The sequence below is a fragment of the Lepidothrix coronata genome, unplaced genomic scaffold (assembly GCF_001604755.1).
Source record: "Lepidothrix coronata isolate B3197 unplaced genomic scaffold, Lepidothrix_coronata-1.0 Scaffold103, whole genome shotgun sequence".
NCBI lineage: Eukaryota > Metazoa > Chordata > Aves > Passeriformes > Pipridae > Lepidothrix > Lepidothrix coronata.
In genome coordinates, this window is record NW_016690283.1 from 1,145,394 (window position 1) to 1,166,580 (window position 21,187).

Here is a 21,187-nt window from a genome sequence, read left to right on the forward strand (position 1 = left end):
CCCCTTGTTTTGGCAGAGGGAAATGGGGCTGTGGTGAGCAAGGCAGGGTGGAGCTAAGAGGACAGTCCATGCTGGGTAGTTCTTGGTGCTACTTAGAATCCTCTCGCAGCTCTGTGCTGGGGTACATGAATTCATTGCCTGGACCACTTCCACCTGCCCAAGGTGAAGCTGGATGAGGCTGGGAGGGCTGTTCTGGGAAGGCTGCACATCTGGCTGTGCCATGCACGTCTGGCTGCATCACCAGTGTCAGGGCTGCATGCAGGTAGCAGAACATTTGGGCTGCACACAGAGCATTGCTGGAGCACTTGGTCTGTTGGTTCAGAAACCTTACTGAGCCATGTAAGAGCAGAAAAACCATCCAGGGCAGTGAATTTGGGGTCTTTTTATTGGCGTGTCAGCAGGCTGGGATGTGTAGGAGGGAAGCTGCCCATTTCCAGGGATTGTGTGAGCAGGAAGGGCAGCTATTGGAATTTGAAGCTGCTTCCTCCACTGTAAATTTGTTCTTGCTGTGTTATCTGTGGTTGGCCAGGGCAGGGGAACATCTTGGCTATCTGATTTTTTGCTACAGTATGTTTAGGTCAGCTTCATCAGTTCCATGATAACATAGGAGAGGCATTCCTGGCCTCACTAATGAAGAATTTGCAAGAGTAATACAGGAATCTGTCATCCCCTAATGTCTCCTGAGAGCTTTGGAAATAAATGAGTAAGGAAAGGATGGTGGATTTAAACACACGAGAAGTGATGGAAGTAAAAGTAGCTGAGCTATCCACTTTCTCAGGCCCCAGTTACTTTGCAAGGATATTCTCATTTTGTACCTTGGCAAAAGACTTGGATCAGCCTCCAGTGGACACCCCTAAACTGGCAACCATACAATTTTATTTGAGGTCTTAGAGATACAAGAATGGATCTTGCATAGCTGCTTTCTGGTTGCATATCTGCATTCTCTTACAGAACTGCTATTGGCAGTGCTGTAACGACAAATGACCCAAATCTGACTGAAGTGTTGTTTTTAATAATGAAAAAAAAATAATCTGGCTTCTGCATCTGACTGTTGGCTTGTCAGAGTGACAGGAATCTTCTTACGTATTTTGAAAAGGGCACTGCATCAGCAAGAGAAACAGGCTGAAGATTAATGGAGTTGTTGTGGGAGGTGGAGGAGGAGCTGCGAGAGAGAAGCAGAGTTCGTTTTAGATTACATTTGTCAATAAGATTGACTCGTGCTGTGCTGCATTTACATACAGATGGGGACACTGACAAGCACGTGCTTCCAAGTAAAAATGAGTGAGTCCCTAAACCCAGCCTGGCCTTGGGAAAGCTGCTGCTCAGTGCTACAGCAAGTGCTCCTTCTTACATGGCTTAGGGATTTGCAGTGGAAGGAGATGGGGGGCCGCCTACCACCTAAGCAATTTCCAGTGACGTGGCTTTTATTATTATTATTTGTTCAGGCTATAATTCTGTGTTTCCTGAAATAACCACCAAGTATTCATCAGGCAGCTACTGCCTTTAGCTGCCTTTTGTGTGAATCTCAAGTGCTTCATTACTCCCCCGGTGTGTTTGCTTTCTCTTACAGTAAATCTGAGCAGCATCTGTGTGATGGGGGAGGTGATGCAATTTTAGGTTTAAAAGGAGAAAAGGTCTGGCTGGCACAGGATGCCAGTGAGGAGCTTAGGGAACCCAGCCCTTGGGATACAGCATCTTATTGCCCAGAGGAGCAATTCATGAGGCCGTTTCCAGGACCCACAGCTACATCCCCCAAATTCAAAACCCAACTGATTGCAGCTCTTTGCTGGGTAGAGGATTTTATTTTTAAGCAACAGTTGGTTTATGGCTATTTTCCCCCTCCTTTTTAGTAGCAATCTGATAGTGCTTTGATCACTGCTCCAAAAGGAAATGCCTGTAATTTCCTGTGCAGGTCTTACCAGGTGCTGGGCTCCATCAGATCTCCTGGAAGCTGATGGGAGTTGAGAGTACTCTCACCTGTCAGGATCCTTCTTATTAGAAAACCTCAGAAAGTTGAAATTTCACATTTTCAATTAAGTTGAAAAACTTAATGCCACAACTACAAAGGGCGTCAGACTCTGGCTCCCCACATGACAGATCTCTTCCATGCAGACTTCCCACTGAAGACTGGCAGAGAGTCCAATTTTTGCTCAATGTGTCCTTTTTAAGGCATGGACCAGGAAGGAAATCTGACAGACTGGAGGAAACCTAGCTAAGAGTTAATAATCCTTATTTAATAATAATTGTCAGTGGTTGTTCATATACCTACAAGTCCTTTGGATCTTGAAGGCTTGGGACACGGTCAATGCCTACTTGAGGGAGAAATTCCTGAAGTTCATTCAGTCCTGATCAGCATGACTCAAGGGAGGCAGCTGCCTTCTAAAAGGGCATGTCCTGTGTTTCAAGGATTCTCAGTAGCTCCCAGCCCAAGGGATTGCCTACAACACATTGGGCTGAACTATTTTGGTACCTGGCGAGCGTCTGTGGGTGTGTCATGGTGGTTGTGTGGCTCTAGCCAGCAGTCTGCAAGAGGAACAGAGAGGGAAGTGTTCAGATCCTGCAGAGTTTCAGCCCTTAAGGCATTGCATGAAGCTGCTAATGCTTACAAAGTGCCTGGGTAAAAGGGTGTAATCGAGTGAGCTGTGGCTAGAGGAAGAGTTATTAATTGCAACCGTAGGTGGCTGATAGTCTTCCTCAGCCTCAGGTGAGGTTGGTGTCCTCAGGTATGCAGAGCTCTGGCAGGGCATGTGTGAAGAGCCATGAACCAAAGCAAGCTGATGATAGGAAAATTCCCTTGACCATGGGCTGATGGAACTGGTCAGCATACATAGATATTAGTATGTGCTAAATCTCAGCCTATTGCTGAAGTGTTCGTGGGCTCCCTGAAGTTATCTGCTTTGGAGAGCTGCAGCAGAGGAGGAGGGAGCTGGTAGTTCCCACACAGACCCTGCTGTAGCTTTTTCTGGAGGTTTCATAACAGAATTAAGCAATTTGTGTTGCATGTTGCCATGGAGACCATAAATCACTGTCGTGCTGGGCTTCTCAGTCAGGGAGCCAGCGTCTTTAATTGCACTAACCTCCCCTGCAAATCCAGGGCTTGGTTCTGAGCTTGTTGACCTTCTGTAATGGCTTTGCCCTGAGAGCTCTTCCTCCAGGACAGCACAGCTGGAACCAGGGAGAGGGGTGCCAACACACAGAATATCAGCTATCTGAGGTCCATTTTATTATTGTCATGTGTGGCCACAACTCTGCTCCGATGAACAGAAATTGCAGTGATTTACAGAAGCTGAGATCTGACCCACTTGCATTCAGGGCAAGCTTTGCAAGGAGAATAGGGATTAGAATATACTGTGTATATTTTGTGGGTACCTATTTGGGCTTGGTGGTCCAGTGACAAGCTAAGCTGAATTTGGGGTTTTTATGTTACTTGGCTGCTCCAAGGGGATAGCTCAGCCCTTCCATCCATCCCCATGCCCAGACAGGTAAATGGGGTTTTATGCAGTTTATTCTGAATCCATAAAAATATCATTTTTGCTTAGGAGACTCAGCCTCAGTGATACTCTTGGATCAGTGTTTCTCTTTTTTCCTTGCCATCTACCCCAGAAGTAGCCACATTTCTGACTGTCTCAGCATTACTGGCTTGTGCTGTCAGGACACTGATCTTGCCAGTGGGTGTGAAGATGGTTGTATAAATCAGCCTCCTTCCAGTGACTTACCTGGAGCCCTGATGGCATTTGTCAGCGTAGGGTATGGATCCTTCTCTTTGCTCCTTCAAAATAAACAACTATATAAATTGTATGATTATCATCAGAACTTATTAGCGTATTACCACATGCTGCTTTGTATTCAGACAATAGATAAAAACATTTGTGTTTCATTTTTCCCAATCAGATCTACAGCAAACACGCTTATTCTTGCTCCCATCTGAGGAGGACTGTGTCAGTACTCTTGCCAAAAACAGATGAAAATCAGCCCAAGTCTTGTGCAGTTGCCTGTAGTGACATAACCAGCTGGTGCAGAAGCTCCGCACACCTTTGGGAGTGCTCAGTGTTTTCCAGGAGGTGATACATGTTGTTTTAAAGGTTTGATTCACTGGTTGGTTAAGATGATAATCTTGTCAAGGCATGAGTTGTCTTCTTGCCTTGCTTATCAGGGCAGTTGGAGGGGTAGAGGGACTGAAGTACTTGGCTTTCAGAGGGTTTTCATTATGTACATGCATGATGGGAGCATGGGACTTGCTGTCTCCGTAGAAAGAGGAGGGTTTCCATGACCAGTAGAAACAATTCTGCAGAAACATCTAGACTTGCTACCTTTTGACACTCAATGGAAGTTTTCATCTATTCATGCTAGCATCACCTAAAATACAGGGGGTTGTGCTCAACAAATCAGACTGCACTTCTTGACTTTTTTGGGGTTTTGTTTTTTTTTTAGTTCAGTTCCTGCTGTTCTCCCCAGGCTACATAATACTCAGTCTGGTAGCTGAGACACACAGTATGACCAAACTTCTGGAAATGATGGGAAGCAAATGCCCTGATTCAACCGATAAGTGTGTGGGGCAGAGACACAGTTTGTACAATGGGCTAAACATTATTCTAGGACTTTGTGGAGCATTTCATGAAAGATAAGCTTAAGGCTTCTTAGGAGCGATTTAAAGGGGCTGGTACAAAATGTCAATGAAAATGTAATGCTTGTCTGCCGAGCAACAGCTTGTGGTTTTGTCATGAGGTCAAAAATCTTGTACAAACGGAGTATGTTTTTCACATCCCCAGACTGTCCCCACCATGTCAGTAACAATCAGTCTTTCATACTGCCTGGGCAGAGGAGGATGGGGTGAAACCTTGGCCATGGGCAAAGCAAAAAATTGTTGTCAAATGTGTTGGAAGGGGGGACAGAGTTTTAGCCAGGGCCTGTGTCCCAAAAAGCCTGTGAGAATCATCTGACCCAAGCAGGATTATGCAGAAATAAAAGTTGGTCCTCCAACAAAAATGAGACAGTTGAAATTCATAGGTTTTTCTGCAGCCAAGCCTGCTGCATATTGATGTGTGGTCTTGTAAATATAAGAAAGTTTCTTACTCAAAAATAGGAGTAAGAAACTTTTCTTTGGAATTGTAGTGAAGAACTGCAGTAAGACTGTTTGAAACCTCAGGTGGTGCTTGGCCTCCTTCTCCCCATCCAGCAGCTGTTGCTCCCAAGGTAGTTTAGAAACAAGCAGACTTGATCATGCTTCTTCTTGCTCTGAAAATGTTGGCTTGTCTCAACTTGGACAAGAGACCTTTGCAGTTCTCAGGCTCAGCAATCTCATCCTCTGTTTCCTCCTTATGGGCTTTTCTTTTTAGAGGAGAAACTAAGCCCTCTCTCAAGGTATGGGGTTTCCAGTGTACAGAAAGAACATGGGACTCCCAAGCTTGCCAGCTCAAAAGTGCCTTTTATGGTTCAATATTTTGGATTAAACTCAAATAATGATTTTGGAGAAAGGACTAGAGAAACCAGAAACTAAACTTGGATTATGGGATTATGTTCTTGTCTGTTTGAAAAGTAGTCCAAGTTGTCTTTGGGGCCTCTTCAGAAGTGAAGAGTCAAAGTGTTTTGTTTGGAAAATAGAGAAAATGAAAGAATTTTGGGAAGAATGGGGGGCCAGTTTATACTATAGGCTGAAAAAAAATCACATTAGTCAGCATTCAACTTGCACTGTGTGTGTGGCAGTCTCAGCTTCTGTACAACACCTGGCACAGCTGTGGCACCGAGCACACCAGCCTAGCTTGGTGGTTTCTGAGAATGGAAATGTTGAAGTTGTCTTCCTAGTGAACAAGAAAACCCTAGAGTTACTGGGAAGGCCTCCAAAAGCTTGTGTGGGGTGGTGGGGATATAGATTGGGAGCCAACAGTATGGAGGTTCCCTCTGAGCAGTCCTCATCCCCCCTCAGTGCTGACCCCAACCAGCACCTGCAGCCCAAAGGGCACCAGCAAAACCAGAATGGATGGGAGCAGGTGGCTGCAGAAATTGTCACCACAGCTGCTCCTGCTCTGAATAGCTTTTTTCAGGAAAACCAGTACCAAGGAAATCAGCTGCCTTCTCTTGAGCCTTACCATTACAATGGATTTTTTTATTATTATTATTATTTTCTTTTTAACTGTGTGAAAGACCTCCCAGAAAATGCAGTGGTCATTCAGATCTGGGAGATGGCCACCCATTTCCTTTGTGATTTGAGTGATCACTGCTTCCTACGGGTGGGTGGAGGGAACTGCCCTCCACAGCATGTGTACAGAACCTCCTGCCTGGCTTCTACTTAAATGAGCAGTCACTGCTGCTGAGTGTTGGAAAGGGCTGTTCAGCAATGGCTGCCTCTTCTCTTTTCTCCACACACGTCTGCCATTGCCCAGTTACAGCCAGTGAATTTTTTTCTTCTTTCTTTTGAGTCAGTTCTGAGGTGAGAGGAGTGGTGTGACCATGCTGCAGGGAGGCTGCTTTCCTGCCTGTTTCACAGCCACAGACACCAGCTTTCCTGCCATGGCAGGGTGGAGGTTCTTTTTTTTAAAAAAAAAAAGGGCAAACCAAAAACCACCTATCATCCCTGGCCTGCTGCCTTCTCATTTTTATTTCTCAAACTTGAAAATGAGGGGGAAGAAAATAGCTAAGTGCATTTTTGTCTGCTAGTGGAGCCAGGATGGGACCTTTAACTCTGGTTTCATCCATCACTGCCAGTTCTGCCTGCAGATCTGGCCCCAGGATGTAACACACCATCTAATGTTTCCTGTACCTTGGGTTAAGCAATGAAGAATAGCACAGCTCTGTCTTACCAACGAGATTTGGTCACTGGCAATGGGAAACTGTCTGGAGATTGACAGCTGCACTCAGCCAGGGTGATTTTTGTCATGGTCGTGTGGATCCAGCCCCTATAGGAAAGGTATTCAGTAAGTTTTCAGTCATAAGTTTTGCACATGCATTTGGTGGCAATTAGCAATCCTTGTAGACAAGTCAGGAGTAAACAAGCCACAGCAGTGGAGTTGTCTGCACTTCTAAGTGCTGGGTTTGAGTTGGGGTAGAGCTCTTGGGAAGGGTCTGTGCAGCAGCTCCTGTCTAAAACAATTTTGGATGTAGGGCTGCCTTCATTCTCACTTCTTAGGCAGCAGGTAAAAGCTGCCTTATGCATATTGCCCTGTTTTCATTGCTGACGAGTGATTGGAGATGATCTCTTTCTCCAGCAGGTTTAGCACACTGGAAGCATGGCTACAAGTGCTGTTCCCAGCGAAAACCTCCCCACATACAAGCTGGTGGTTGTTGGAGATGGTGGTGTGGGGAAGAGTGCTCTCACCATTCAGTTTTTCCAGAAGATTTTTGTGCCGGACTATGACCCAACTATTGAAGACTCCTACCTGAAGCACACAGAAATAGATGGGCAGTGGGCAATTCTTGATGGTAAGCAAGCTACTCTTGTACTTTTCATTCTAGCTGAGCATAAGTGCAAATAGACCTCCCACAGCATGTTGTGTCCTTGTGTCCCTCCTGCTCTGCTGTGGGCTGGCAAATTTGAGCACAGGCTGGCCTGTGAGCTGTGGTGCATGGTCTGCAGCTGGTCTCCAGCAAAGTTTCTGCTTCCAGTTGCATTGTTTCCAGTTCTGCAGAGAAATGTTTCTTGCAGGACTGTAAAAACCTACAGATAATCATTGACATTTAGAGCAGGCTTCTACAAAGAGTGAATTATAACACTGCCAGGTGGCTATTGCTAATGATACTTCATTGTGGTTGAGCTCATCCCCTGGGAAATAACAGTGAGTGGGTAACTGAGTGAGGGTTATAACCAGAAAGAACATTTAATCAAAACTATTGTCCACTGACAGTGAAGAATTGTTACACCTCCTAACTCCCTTCATTCAGGTGTGATGTTTTCATCTCTAATTACCTGTTTCATTTAAATACTGGTAGGGAACCAGCCTAGAGATCTGTTGTAAGCAAGAGTTTTCAGTTCTTTGAAGAAAAACTGCCTTTTCGTTTGTTTTTTCTAACAAAACAAACGAAAATGAAACACAAAACACAAACAAACAAAGTGGAACAAAAAAGACTGTCACACTCTTAAAAAAACCAAAACCAAAGTTTCTTGATGAGCAGGTGAGGAGAAAGCCCTATATTACCTAAAGCTGCAACTTGTTTGTTTGTGCTGCATGAGTCAGACTAAACACAGCTATAAGGGGAATTTCTCTGTTAAATGTTGTAAGTTTTTTGTTTTGCTTTATACAAGAATTAGGTAGTACATAAAAGCAAGCAAATATTTTGTGCCTTAATTACCAAAGTGCATGGATTTGGCCATTAACACAACTGAACTAAATCTAGCCTCACTTGTGCCAAGTTCCTACCTCCACCTTCTTGTCAAGAAGGTGCTCAAGATCTTAGGTGTCTCTGCATAGTGTCATTGCTGTGTGGGAACAGAAAGCTGGGAGATTGTCATGAGTGGTGGAATGTGGATGCCGGCGGGATTTGCTGTGAAGACTGTTGGCTTGGTCTGGAAACTTGAGATCTTAGTCACACTTTTAAGGATTTATCAGATACTAGTGAGTACAAATGGCTGCAAAGTCCTTACAAGAACAGCCTTTACTCAGTATTAAAAACCAAAATCAACAAACAACCAAACAATGTAATCTTGCCAACACTTGTTCATCTGAATATGTTAATAGTTGATGTGAGGGAGTATTTGTGAAATTGGTGTTGAAACGTGTCTGTCATTGTCATCTGCATCAGCGATACCTGCTCCCAATTAACCATCACATAATGTACTGGTGCACCTTTATTTTTAAAATGTTAGTGCTGTATAAAAGAAAAATCCAATCCTTCTGTAAATTAAATCCATTGTTTTTAGTCAAGAATCCAGCCCTCTGAAATGAGCAACCTTTACCTCTGCTGGTATGCCCCATGTTCTGGTATAACAGTACTAGCTGCTGTACACATTTGCATTGGCTGAAACAGTCTTGGCATTGTAGATTATTTAAAAGTAGAAAAGGCATCTTTCACTGAATAGTTGGAATTTTTGTTTAAACAAAAAAAACCCCCAAAACACAAATCTGACCTGAGTGGGAGTGGAGAAAGAAATTGTTTTTCAACAAGCAGAAACTTACCCTTTCTTTTAATGAAAAAGCCTTTCTTTTGCTCAGATGGAGTTCAGTGGCTGTACTCGGCCTGAACTGAATTCAGCCATGGCCTTGAGTGGCATGCTGGGAATCCCTGGCTTTCAGAGTTAGCGTGCCCACAGATGCCTCATAGCCAGAGAAGAGAAACTGCAGCTTCTCCTTCTCTTTCCTACCACTTGAGATTCTGAACAATCAAAATGTGGGAAGAAGGCAATATTCTCACTTGGAAAAGCATATGAGCCTTTACTCTCAGCTCAGTAGACACAGGGCATAAAGACTGAGTATCACACATGTCTTCTGCCACAGCTCTCTGTCATAAGATTTGGATCTAGGCTATTCTCAGAGGTCACCATCTACTGGGACAGCTGCTCTTGTTGTGGTTACATGAATCACTCATGGTATAAAATTAGGGACAAACATGATAGGAAGGGTAAAGATGCATCATGGTGAATTCTAGACTTTCCAGTTGTCCTTTATGACCAAATCCTTTACAAGCTGATGTTTCATGCAGTGCTTGGTAGGGAGAAGCAGCTGCCCACCCCCAAAATAGGTTTTAGAACATGAGACTACCAAATGAGGATATAACATGAGGGGATGCATAAGTTTCTAAGTTTTCAAATGAAAACAGTTATTATTAAAAAAAGCCAAATACATTGACATCCAACAACTTTAAAAAAAATAAAATTAAAAAAAAAAAAAAAGGAAAACAGCCCACCCTTTTCCAGGCTGTTGCCTGAGCAGTTTGTACAAAGCATCTTGAGCATTTTGTAACTGTACCAGCATTATGTTGTAAAAAACCCTTCTGCTAGCCAGCTTGCATAAAGCATTTGGCTTCCCTCCATGAAGACCTCCACCCACATTTATTCAATAGCAGTAACTGGCAGTGTGATGAAATGTTTGACTAGCATTTCTTTCCTTTGCTAAAATCTCTCACTGAAAGTAGGCTGAAATGAAATAGGCTTTTATTTCAGATTTTAGATCTTGGAGCCAAACTTACATTCAAACTCCTACTTTACATGTTTGCTTTCTGTTTTGGGATTGTCTCTGTACCTATTTTTCTCACCAAAGAAGAGTCTGTGATAGTTCTCTGCCTCCCAGATGATTGTGGGACCTGTGCTTGTTGTGGTCAGGTCCAGCACTATGTGAAAACACTTCATTGTTGACCTTATGCCAGCTTTAGAAGATGGTCAATGCAGGACAAGTGCTGTAGAGTGGAAGAGGGCACTTAACCCAAATCAGAGATGCACAGGCAATTGGTGACTCGCCCATTTTTTTGCTTGCTGCCACTCTAACAAACATTAAGAGCAGTCTCCATTTTTCTCAGCATATGTTATCTCTATTTATTCCCTGCTGGTCACACTGATATCAGCACAGTGATGTGCTCAGTGAAATGCACCCACACGCAGGTGTGTACAGACACATCAGGTCAGAATTAAGTGGGGGCCAGGGCTAATCTGCTTTGCTCAGCTTTTGCTCCAGCTGAGTTGCGATGATTAATTTTGTACGGTCCTTTCTGTGCACAGGCTAACTTAGCAAGTAGCAGAGGATTCCTTGTGGTGTGGCTGCAAACTGCCAGTCTGGAATTATTAATCTGGGAGTGAAGCCAAAAGTGGAATACCTTAATATGGCAAAAAATACCCAATGGTTCAAAATTCCTTTTGGCTCATAAACCACACAGAGGGAGATGAAGAGAAGACCACAAGTACATGGCTTGGGCATGTTGGTGAATTGAGCTGAACTCTTGGCTGTCAGTAGGGCTGTGCCAATTGATACCAGCAAAGCAAGGAGTTGTGCCTGTGTCTTGGGTGAAAGGAGGCTGTGGTCTCCCTCCTCTTCCCTTTCCTTCCTCTGGTATGATTTAGATGAAACTTTCACTGCCTAGAAGTTGTCTTCCTACTCCTGAGCTTCAGTTTTCCCTTTTATATCTCCTCTTCCCAAGACCCCCTCTAAATCCCTGGGTACCCTTGTGTTGGGCTAGACCTTCACAGCCCTGGTCTGCACCCCTGTGCAGTCACACCAAACTCTGTTCCTTCCCCCAAGCTCTCTCTCTGCCCTTCCCACCTGTGTATCCTATGCATCCCTTTTTGTCGAGGAGTTTTGCTGCTAATCATCCCTGGGCAGGCTGCTGCTTGTCTGCTTTTCTCCTCAGGAAACTTGGGAATAAGTCAGCCAGGAGGCCAGAGGGAGATCAAAGGTCACTTCAGGCTTTCAGGCAGAAGGGTTGGTTTGTGGCTCACTCTCTTTTGTTTTTATTTAAACTTTCAGTAGCATCATTGAGAGCCTTAAAATTCAAATTAAATTTGTACTTTCATTCTTTTATTTGTGTGTACAGTATTTCCCCTCCCTTAATTGCTAGGATTTTGCAACCTTGAAAGAGGGGTTTTTGTCTTGGGTTGTGGGGAGCTTTTCCTGCCAGGAAAATTGTGATGTTGCAACATGGAAAACACAAGGCTTTGAATATTTGCCCTTTGTTAGAGAAAGAACTCCTTTAAGGGCTTGCATCTTTATTCTGTTTATTGATGTGGAAGTCTTTCTTCTAAAGGCCCTCTCTTCTTTTTCCTTAAAAAAAGGACAAGGACTCAAGTACTTGGGTTTTCCATGTTATAACATCTGTGTATTTAGTTAAGGCACAGAAGAGCTCATAAAAGCCTGAGTGTTTCCCCATCGTGGGTTTTCTGCTGAGGAAAGCTGTCATGCCAGAGGCAGTGTGGCTGTATCTGAGAAGGAGCAGAAGCATCAGAGTGACAAAGTGAAGAATCTGCCTTGCCTTGTGCACAACAAGGGCCCCTCATACCTCTTCAGGGTGCCTGGGGGTGTCGGAATACAGAATATGAGCTGAGTGACCCCAGTACTCTGCACAGTGCCCAGAATACCAACTCCTCAGCTGAAGCCTTTGGCTGATGGGGATGCCCTCTTGCTGCTGATGGAAGGAAGACAGAGACTGTGGAGGTGACTTTCTTCAGCCTGAGACTCTTTAGTTTGACTTGTCAATTCAAGTCAAGTTTTCCCTTGAGCTTAGGTTCAAAGCTGCAGGGCAGTGAAACCCAAAGGCTGAAGGACAGAAAATGGGTTAATCTGCCTGTCTCTTCATCTTTGTCCCCTTAGATGCCATGGACAGTGAAGAAACTCTCTTGAGGTGACCTACACACCCAGCTGCCTGGCAATGTAAAGATAAAGACGTAGGAGGAAATTTTGCCTAGGTATGAAAAGAGTGAGGAACTCACCTGCACAACTAGATCTGAGCTCCCTGAAGGCTGGGAAGGCTGTAATTGAATCTGAACTGAATCCAACCTAGGCTCCAGAAAAAGCAATGCCATGAGTTCATAGTATGTCTCTGCCCTTGGTTTAGATTTACATTCCTTTGTCTCTGGACAGGCAGTCAGAGCACTGTTGGTTGCAGAGACATTGGCACATAATATACCTTGAAGCACCAAGAGCTTCTATTTTGGACAAATTTGTGTATATTCCTGGGCTCCTGTGCCTGCTCGGAAGAGCTCTCTAGGCAGCTGCACTCTTGTATAACCCATCAGGATTCACAGGAAAAGGGTGTGTAAAGCTCTAAGGGGGCAGGAATCAATTTGCAAGGAGTTCACAGCAGTTGGGGGTCACATCCACTGGAAAGTGGAAAAGGCCATCTCTTTGCTAAGCAGCCTCTTTCCTGCAACACAGGAGACCTCCCTACTGGGCTCTCACAACGTAATTGCTCTTAGTTTAGTCTCCAGCTGGCTTCATGATAGCTGTAAATGGCTTTGCCCTCTTTGGATGTCTGTTCCTACATCAGACATAGTCCTTGGTTTCTCTCTCCTTCATCTTTACCCAAGTGCTTTCATTAATTCTCCTCCTTGCTTCTTCTTTGGTCAAGTTTGTGGGAAGTTTACCAAGTTTTCTGTTGGAAGTCCCTGACCATGTGCTGTGCAGCCTACAAATCTGATTTCAGTTCTTGGAAGAATGATGTAGGAGAAACATACTGTGTTTTGCTTCAGCCTTGTTTCTACACTGCCAGTGAGGCAACTGCTGGTTTAAAGTGTACCAACTCACAGTTCTCTAGTCATGGTTATTTCTGTGTCTTCTGGCATCTTGTCTGCAGAAGAGGGAGGTTTAAATGAAGGTGAATGCTGGCTAACATGCTAAACCTCCTCACCCCTTAGGGAAGCCAGTCACCTTCCCAGTTCTACCTTCCCAAGTTTTCTCCTTGCATTTTCCAATTTCTGTAGCTAGGCGTCTTCTTGAAGCTTTTATGCCACAAGATTACACCACACGCAAAGCTGCTTACATCGGGCCCTTTTTCAGTGCTGTTGTGGTCCTATCCTGCTTACAAAGGATTCAGATTGCATTCTCCTCTGTTGTTTACTGGAGGGTTGTCTTTATGAAGAGCACATTTAAAGTTAAAACAAGGGCCTTCTCTGGCCATCCACAAGATGCTTAACTTTGCATGAATAACCTATCTGAGATTACCCTTAACCTTCTCTGCTGTGTGTCTTTTACTTGCACTTTCAAATTGCCATTTTAAATGCTGCCTGGACTTGCTTACCTTTCTATCAAAGCTGCAAGTGAATTCCCTTTGAATAGCAGCTGCTGCCACAGATCCAGGTGTTGTAGGAGCAACTGAGCAGAGCCCCGTGCAGTCCCTTGGGTATCCCCACAGCCCCCACCAGGGCTTGCCCCCTCTCTAAGGGGATGCAGCGCTTTGGAGGGACAGCAGCTGGGGATGGGTTGATGGGTGTAAGAGCAGAGCTGAATGCTCCTCGTGCGTTTTCATGGAAGGTTTGCAAATGTGCCAGAGCAAGGGGAATCCTCTAAGCAAATTACCATGCAGGATACAGCACATCCATCTCCACCTTCCTGCCCACAGTTTGTGCTCGGACACCTGCCCTGTCTCAGGGGGAGGAAGGGCAGGAAGGGCCAGCTCCTGGAGAGAAGCTATCCCACTCCACCATAAATTGGGTATGTGTATTGGAGAGGGGAAAGGAGTGGGTTTGTGTGTGTGGTGTTGTCAGCTCTCAGCCCTGCCCTGACATTGCATTTAGCTGGTGCAGGAGTCAGATGAGGGCAGCCCAGCCTCTCCATACAGGTTGGGCAAGTAGGATTAATTTCCGCTTCCGTCCTAGCTACACAGTCCTGGCCTTACTCCATGGTAGCAATTCTGCCCAGGGCATAGAAATTCACTGGCACATGCAATCTCTTTGGGTTGCTTTTCTCTGTTGTTTTTCTTCTTTCTTTTGTACAGTTGTTAAGAATAGCCTGGATACCTTTGAGCTGAGACACTTGTTTCCTAGATTGAGGGGAGAAGCAGGATAAAAGGCTATGAAGAGACACAGGTGACTTTTCAGCAAGCTTAGCAAACAAGCCTAACTCTCGGGGTCTCTGCAAGGGCCTAGAAGCTCTTTTTACCTTAAAGGCTCATGGAAACAGACATTCAAGACCATTTAGGGCAGGCAAACAAATGAGGCTGAAGGCTTACCATCACCTTCCTTAGATCTCCCAGTCTTCCACTATAGCTGCCTTTCCTCCAGACATGCAGTGAGGGGGTGTGGGCTGGCTCGTGGGGTGCAGTTTGACATGCAGCGTGTCCGTCTGTGGCCCCCTGTGCTGATTCAGCAAAGTGGTCTTTACTGTGGCCCCATCTAGAAATCTGGGGTAAACCTGAGTACTTACCCCTACAGGGAACATCTTGCTGAGACTCTGTGCCTGTTCAGACTAGAAAAACCTGTATCAAGCCCTGCTGCTCTGTCAGCAGTATGCTCCTGCCACAGTCTCCATCCACTGGTGCCCTGGGCTTTCCCCATCACCTGTGTGCAGCAGATGCTTATGCTGTGGCTGTACAGCAGAGGCAAAACAGTTTTCCCACCCAGCCCAGTGTATTGGAATGTGAAAATGTTCCCAGTCACTATGAAGATCCCACATTTGCCTCTGGGATGCAACGATGCATTAGGACTATTAGTTCTGAGGAGCTGATGCACTTTGAGCTCCCACCATGTCTGACTGGCATAGCCTAAATTCCTTTGGTACCCTCCTCCTCCCAGCAAAATCCTGGCCATGTACAGGAATTAACACTGAGGTGTGTATCAGTATTTGGTGTGTATCAGTATTTGCCCAGGAGGCTGGTGTAGCTTGCTCTACGTGATGTAGCTGATGGGACCCCGTGAAAGACAGCGGTGGAGAACCAGGGAGTTATGGTTCCATTAGAAGAGGTTAATCTAGTGGGGAACAGCATCTGGATTGCTGTCACAACTGAGGTGTTTTAGGGGATTTGAGCATAGATTTATTCACAGAAGCATGATCACTGTATAGGATATGCAAGGCACTTAGAGCTTTTCCACCTGTTTTAGTTAGCTCCTTAGCTCCTCAGCACACCACTTGGGACTGTTTAAGGGGAATTCCCCAGAGCTGTACCGTCTTGCTCTGAGAGCTCATAATTGTGTAGAAATAACATCCAGGTGTTGAGAAAAGGAAAGTGCTTGTAGCTATTACCGTGGGTTGTCTCCCAGCTCTACTTCACTGTGCAGTTTGTAAGTTGTCCCTGATATTTAAACAGGCTTTTAATAATCTTCCAGTATTGCATTTTTCTATGCTGGGAGAGGGAAAAGTTTGAGGGCTGTGAAATACCTTGAGCCATGTCTTGCCAGAGGAGCAAATCCCCAAATTCAGTGGTCAGCATTTGGTACAAGAAAAGGAAAGTGAAATCCACATGGTCATCTTCCCCTGCATCCACTTTCAGCTTAGGCACACAGGAATGAGTGGGGTCTGGGACTGGTTTTTGTTTCGTAACTAGAAACCACTTTGTCTGTCCAACTTGATTTCATCAAATCTTACAGCCTGTGAGAGGACCGCAAGCCCAGCAGAGGCAGAAAGGCCATAGGACACATAGTGGTGACAGCAGCTACGGTTCCTCATGGTAACTAAAAACCCCTGTCTCTTCTGTCCTAGTCCTGGACACTGCGGGCCAGGAGGAGTTCAGTGCAATGCGGGAGCAGTATATGAGGACCGGAGATGGTTTCCTCATAGTCTACTCGGTGACAGACAAGGCGAGCTTCGAGCACGTGGACCGGTTCCACCAGCTGATCCTCCGAGTCAAGGACAGGTGGGTGCCATAGAATCACTGCCTGACCTGCCAGGCTCCTGTCCTGCAGACCATGCTGTGGGGGTGCTTGCACATCTCGCCCCAACTTTTGCCCTCCAGGTCTCCTGAGAGAAATCCTTATGTGGGAGTTTGTGGACCTAAATGTGAGGAATAAGAAGTGTTTTACCTCTTCTATAAGCATGTAGTGCTATCAACGTGGAAAGGTTCAGTGGTGTTATGATGGTGTGAAAATGGGTCTGGAAGAGAGAAAGGCAGAACAGACACTTTGAAGGTAACCAGCTTGGCTCTGAAGAGGGAGGAAGGATGCTCTGTGCACAGTACAGACACTTTGGAAACACCAGCAGGGAGTCAGCAAACATTCAGCCCTAATTGTTTTGTGTGGCCTGACAGCATCCTCCTTTTCCCTGGCTTCATCTTCTGCCAAACAAACCTTAGAAGGTCTTGCATAATTTGGTGGTGTGAACAAGTGTCTTGAAGGGGAAAAAACTCGTGCTTCTCATGCTGGAAGGAGCTGTATTTCTTACAAGGGTTGTAGTGCAGTTAATGCATCGTGCTCTGCAGCAACCGTTTTCACAGAATAAAACATCTCTGTGTGACTGGGGAGAAAGCCAGAGAGGTCATCTGCTCCCCTCCCATGTGCATGGGAGAGGGTACCACTGAGTTTAATCGTGGTAAGTAAATGTGTCCTGGCAGAGCGAGGGGAAGCTGCCGGTTTATTTCCAAGATAACGCCCTCTTCCCACCCCGGTCCAAGAGGTGATGGATCAATCTTCATTGGGTGGGGTGTGAATTAAGCCCTTATATGTCTGCAGCTTTGAAACACTTAGTTTTTCCGTTCATAATGGCTTTTAATTATGGAAGTCATCAAGAAAAGTCACCAGAGGGTTCGGGCCTCATTGCTGGCTTCCTTTCACAGCTCTGAATAACTTCCCCACAGGAAGGGTGGACTCATATCATGTGAGGTTCACAGCTGACAGCTCTTCCAGTAAAGCATCCAAAGCAGAGCCCACAAGAGTGAAAAGTAAAGGAAAAAACACCCTTTGATTTCATCTAAATGAAGAAAAATGTCAGTCGCTCAGTCAGCCTCTCACATCACAGCAGTATTTTCTTCACTACCAGCTTAGCTTGGGGCAAAGTAAATCTGTTTCTGAAAGCTGAAGAAGATGGGACAGAATTTCCTGTAACATGCCCCAATTCGATGCTGGTTTTATCTAAATTAACTTTGTGAAAATAAGATGTGGTATTCATTGTTTTGCTCTGCTCTGGACTGAAACTTTTACCCTCCATAGGCCGTGCAAACGCCGCAGCGGTGTGTGAGAGGCAGGAAGTGAAACAGGCTGGTGAGGTTGTTTGAGTTTCCCTGCTCAGCGCCGCTGAAGCGCAGAGCGTGAGGAGCTTATTAATGCTTCATCCAAAACCTGAGCTCGGTCAGAAAATTGCAGCAATGGGAGCAGCGTGAGTTAAAAACTGTCCTGCCAAACCCACAGGTACCTGGGAGCAGAGAGACACCCCGGTTTTCAAGCTAGCAGGCAGTTTTGGCAACTTAAAATCCAAAAGAATTGCAGGCTGCTGTGTTAGCAGAGCTGTTCAAAGCCTGCCTCCCCTTTCTTTCCACAACTTTCATTATAGTAAAATTTCCGACTATAGCAGCTTTGTCCAACTAGCAATTGTACAGCTTACAATAGGGAACAAAGTCCCCATAGAGTTTTATGCCTGATGTAAACAAGAAAAATGAGATACTTTCCATACGTAATCCCTTTCTAATCAATGTGCTGCAAGCCAAAAAGGAATCAAATAATCCAGACAAGCAAGTGTTTTGCTCCAGAATGATCAGAGTAAAGATTTGTTAGTGCTCAGGTATTAACATTAAATCACAGTCACATTATCAGAATGAATAACTCTAAGACTCAGTTAAAATGCAGAGTGCAGTACTGTATTTTTCCAGCCAGAGCAATGGGGCAACATGCCAGAGGGAAGATGGAGCCCTTATCATCTGGATGAAAAATGACCCAGAAATGCTGTTTGAAAATCCAGAGTTACTCAGGGAAGTGTTTTATGCAGAAATGAGTGTGGCCAGCTGCTCCTTACCCCAATAAAATCAGCTCTGTTACAGCAGAGAACACCAGGATCATTTAAGAGGGTTTAAAGTTAAATATAAAACAATACTGCAGTAACTGTCGGTGATCAGAAGGGACCTCCTCCCTCCCAGCAGTGGCTAAAAGGCCCTGCCCTAAAAGGTTCCTTGCTCTGTGTCATGAAGCTGGAGGAGAGAGAGGCACTGCCAGCACCTCCCATGGCATGAGCTGCCTTTGTTCTGTTTATCACTGGAGCTGTGGAGATTTCTGCGGGGGGGAGCCTTGCACAGGACATGCTATGGATAGATGGATCTCTTCTCAGGTGGTGGCTGCAGACAGTCACTTACATGTCTGGTAAAGTTAGAGAAATACTCAGTATTATTAGAGAGGTTTTGGTATTTTTTTCTGGAATTAGAAACAGGAGATGGTAGGTAATAGCTTTGGAAACTTAGCAATTCTCTTTGGTTCCCTCCAGCCTCCTTCGACCTACCACTCCCAGTCTTTCAGTTTGCCTTGGGGTAACAGCTAATGGGCATCTTTTTGCTCCCAGTCATTTTCTCCCCCATTTGATGCTACTCTAAGCACCACTTTCCAGAGTCTATCTTTTCTTCCCCCCACAGTGGATGACCAGGACTCCAGTTCTTCCGTCATCTCTCAATATCTTGCAATGATGAGCAGCTGCCAAGATATGCAGTTACTGAGATGCCTTAAATGTTACAAAAGAGTCCCGGTCTCCTGTCTGAGATCTGTCTCTATGTCTCAGTTAATTTCCTGGCTAATTCTGTAGATCTTTTTTCACCTTAGCTATTATCAGGCATTGCAAAAATGGTGACAGTAAGTTCCCGAAGTCCCTAGAAATAACAATGAATGTGTTCATGCATGCAACTTAAGTAAATTTTTACAATATGAACATATGTATAGCACAGTCTGGGGGTTTTTCGTTGTTTCTTTACACATGTGTGGTATGTCTGCAGTTGAAAATATTAGATGATGTCAGCATCAGAAAGTGAAACTTATGCTCAGCATTTTTTATTGTAGCCTGCTAATAATTGGGTGATGGGTTTGATTTTTTTTTTCCAGAGAGTCCTTTCCAATGATTTTGGTGGCAAACAAAGTTGATCTAATGCATTTACGGAAAATTACAAGAGAACAGGGAAGAGAAATGGCAACAAAACATAACGTAAGTTTGTGGGATTATTTAATGGGTTATTGTAAATCCTATTACAGACATTCAGAATTGAAATCTGTGCTCATTTGGAGCTGAATTAAAGCTTAAAATTAAACATTTGCAATTGCATTTTCGACTACTACAAAGTAGCAGCTATGCAGTTTCCTTTCAGTAGGGCCAGTTCATCACTGAAACAAGAAACTCTGCTGTGCACTAGGCTGTAGCAAAGCTGTGGCCATCACAAAGCCACATGTACAAGGTGTCTGCAAGCAGTGAAGAACATGAAATGTTCAGAATGAGGCAAGAAAGTGCACTCTCCTGGAGTGAAAAGGCAGAGTCGGGCATTACCAGATATACCCAGGTGTCCGTAGGAAGTGAGCTTGTTAAAGATAATGAAGTTACAGGGTTGTTAAGCCTGTATAAATCTGGCCTGCTATCTTAGCTCTGCATTATTCATGATGTTAGTTTAGCCTGAGAAATTGGTCTTAGATGGGTGTAGATCACATGCTGCTCCACTAATCACCTCTAAATGCCAGCAGCCCTGAATACCCAGAGGGAGACAACAACTCCCTTAGGAGGAACAGAATGGGAAGGTTAAAGGCAAACAAGCCTGAGACCTCTTGGCAGCTTGCTGTGCCTAAACGGCAAGCTGTGTGTTGTTTCTGAACAAGCCACGATGGCAGTTTGGCAGGGCAGGTTCACTCCTTCCCCTCCCCAAGGAAGCTGGCTTCTGTAGGAGCCAGGACACCTAAAGTGAAGCACGGCATGTTGCATCCATCTGTACATGCACACTTTGGAAAAGACCAGGCATGAAAATACCTTATCAGAGGCAGTTTTATAAATCTGCCAGTGTGCTGGACAAGCACTCTAGGAGGCCCCATCTGGCTGTCAGACTTTGAAGGGGAAGATCATTTTACACTGGAGGGGAATTGTAGTCATGAAATATTCATGCAGTAGTCCTAATAAAATGTGGCAAGCAAGAATTTTTGGCAAGTGCTGGTCTTTCAACAACCTTCGGCTATTTTCATGTCTGCAAGCACAGCTAAGGGGGAGAGAACATCTGACGACATGAAGTCTCTGATTATTGTTCCCCAAACCCAGAGCTCTGATAGCAGCTAGTTTGCCTGGTGCTTATTCCAGACCTTTTGTAAGTGCTCCCTGACCTTGCTGCAAGCATGAAGGTGTTGATAGTGGTGTCATGGCAACATTCTGTTTACCTGTATTTCCCTGGTCTCTTAGGGACCCAATTTCTTCAGCCTTTAGGCCTTTCATTTCGAAACGGGTTTGCTACCAACATGTAGGCTGTTACTAATCTCTTTCATGACACTCTCCTCTCCTCCAGATTCCCTATATAGAAACTAGTGCCAAGGACCCACCCCTGAACGTTGACAAGGCCTTCCATGATCTCGTGAGAGTAATAAGGTAAGCTGCAAACTCTTCACTTGGTTACTGCTCATGGATGGGATGTGCAAGAGTCCTGGCTCAGAGAGCTAATGGGGAGCAGCGGCTAGGTTTGCTTGCAGTGGAAGATTTCTGGGGTTTATTAACTTTCTTGTCCTGTATCTGCATAGGTATGTTACAAGTACTTAGTTACCCTTGCAGGACATCAGTGCCAGGCACATGAGGAACTAGCAGTGGCCATAATGAAAATATATTATTCAACAAACAGTGCAAAGGCTACTCTAATGATGAGCTGTAAAGGGCCGGTGTTGAAAGCTCTGGACCAGTAATTTGGGTTTTCATAC

The 21,187-nt window shown here is 44.9% G+C and overlaps 1 protein-coding gene across 1 annotated transcript in view; it reads left to right on the top strand.

The window, feature by feature from the left end:
* The window catches only part of MRAS (muscle RAS oncogene homolog), a 34,611-nt gene extending 13,743 nt beyond the window's left edge, over window positions 1-20,868 (top strand). The window contains 4 exon segments of the mRNA XM_017823588.1: window positions 7,206-7,416; window positions 16,047-16,200; window positions 19,355-19,454; window positions 20,785-20,868. Of these exon segments, the coding sequence (XP_017679077.1) occupies window positions 7,206-7,416; window positions 16,047-16,200; window positions 19,355-19,454; window positions 20,785-20,868 (549 nt within the window).
* The last annotated feature ends 319 nt before the right edge of the window (window positions 20,869-21,187 follow it).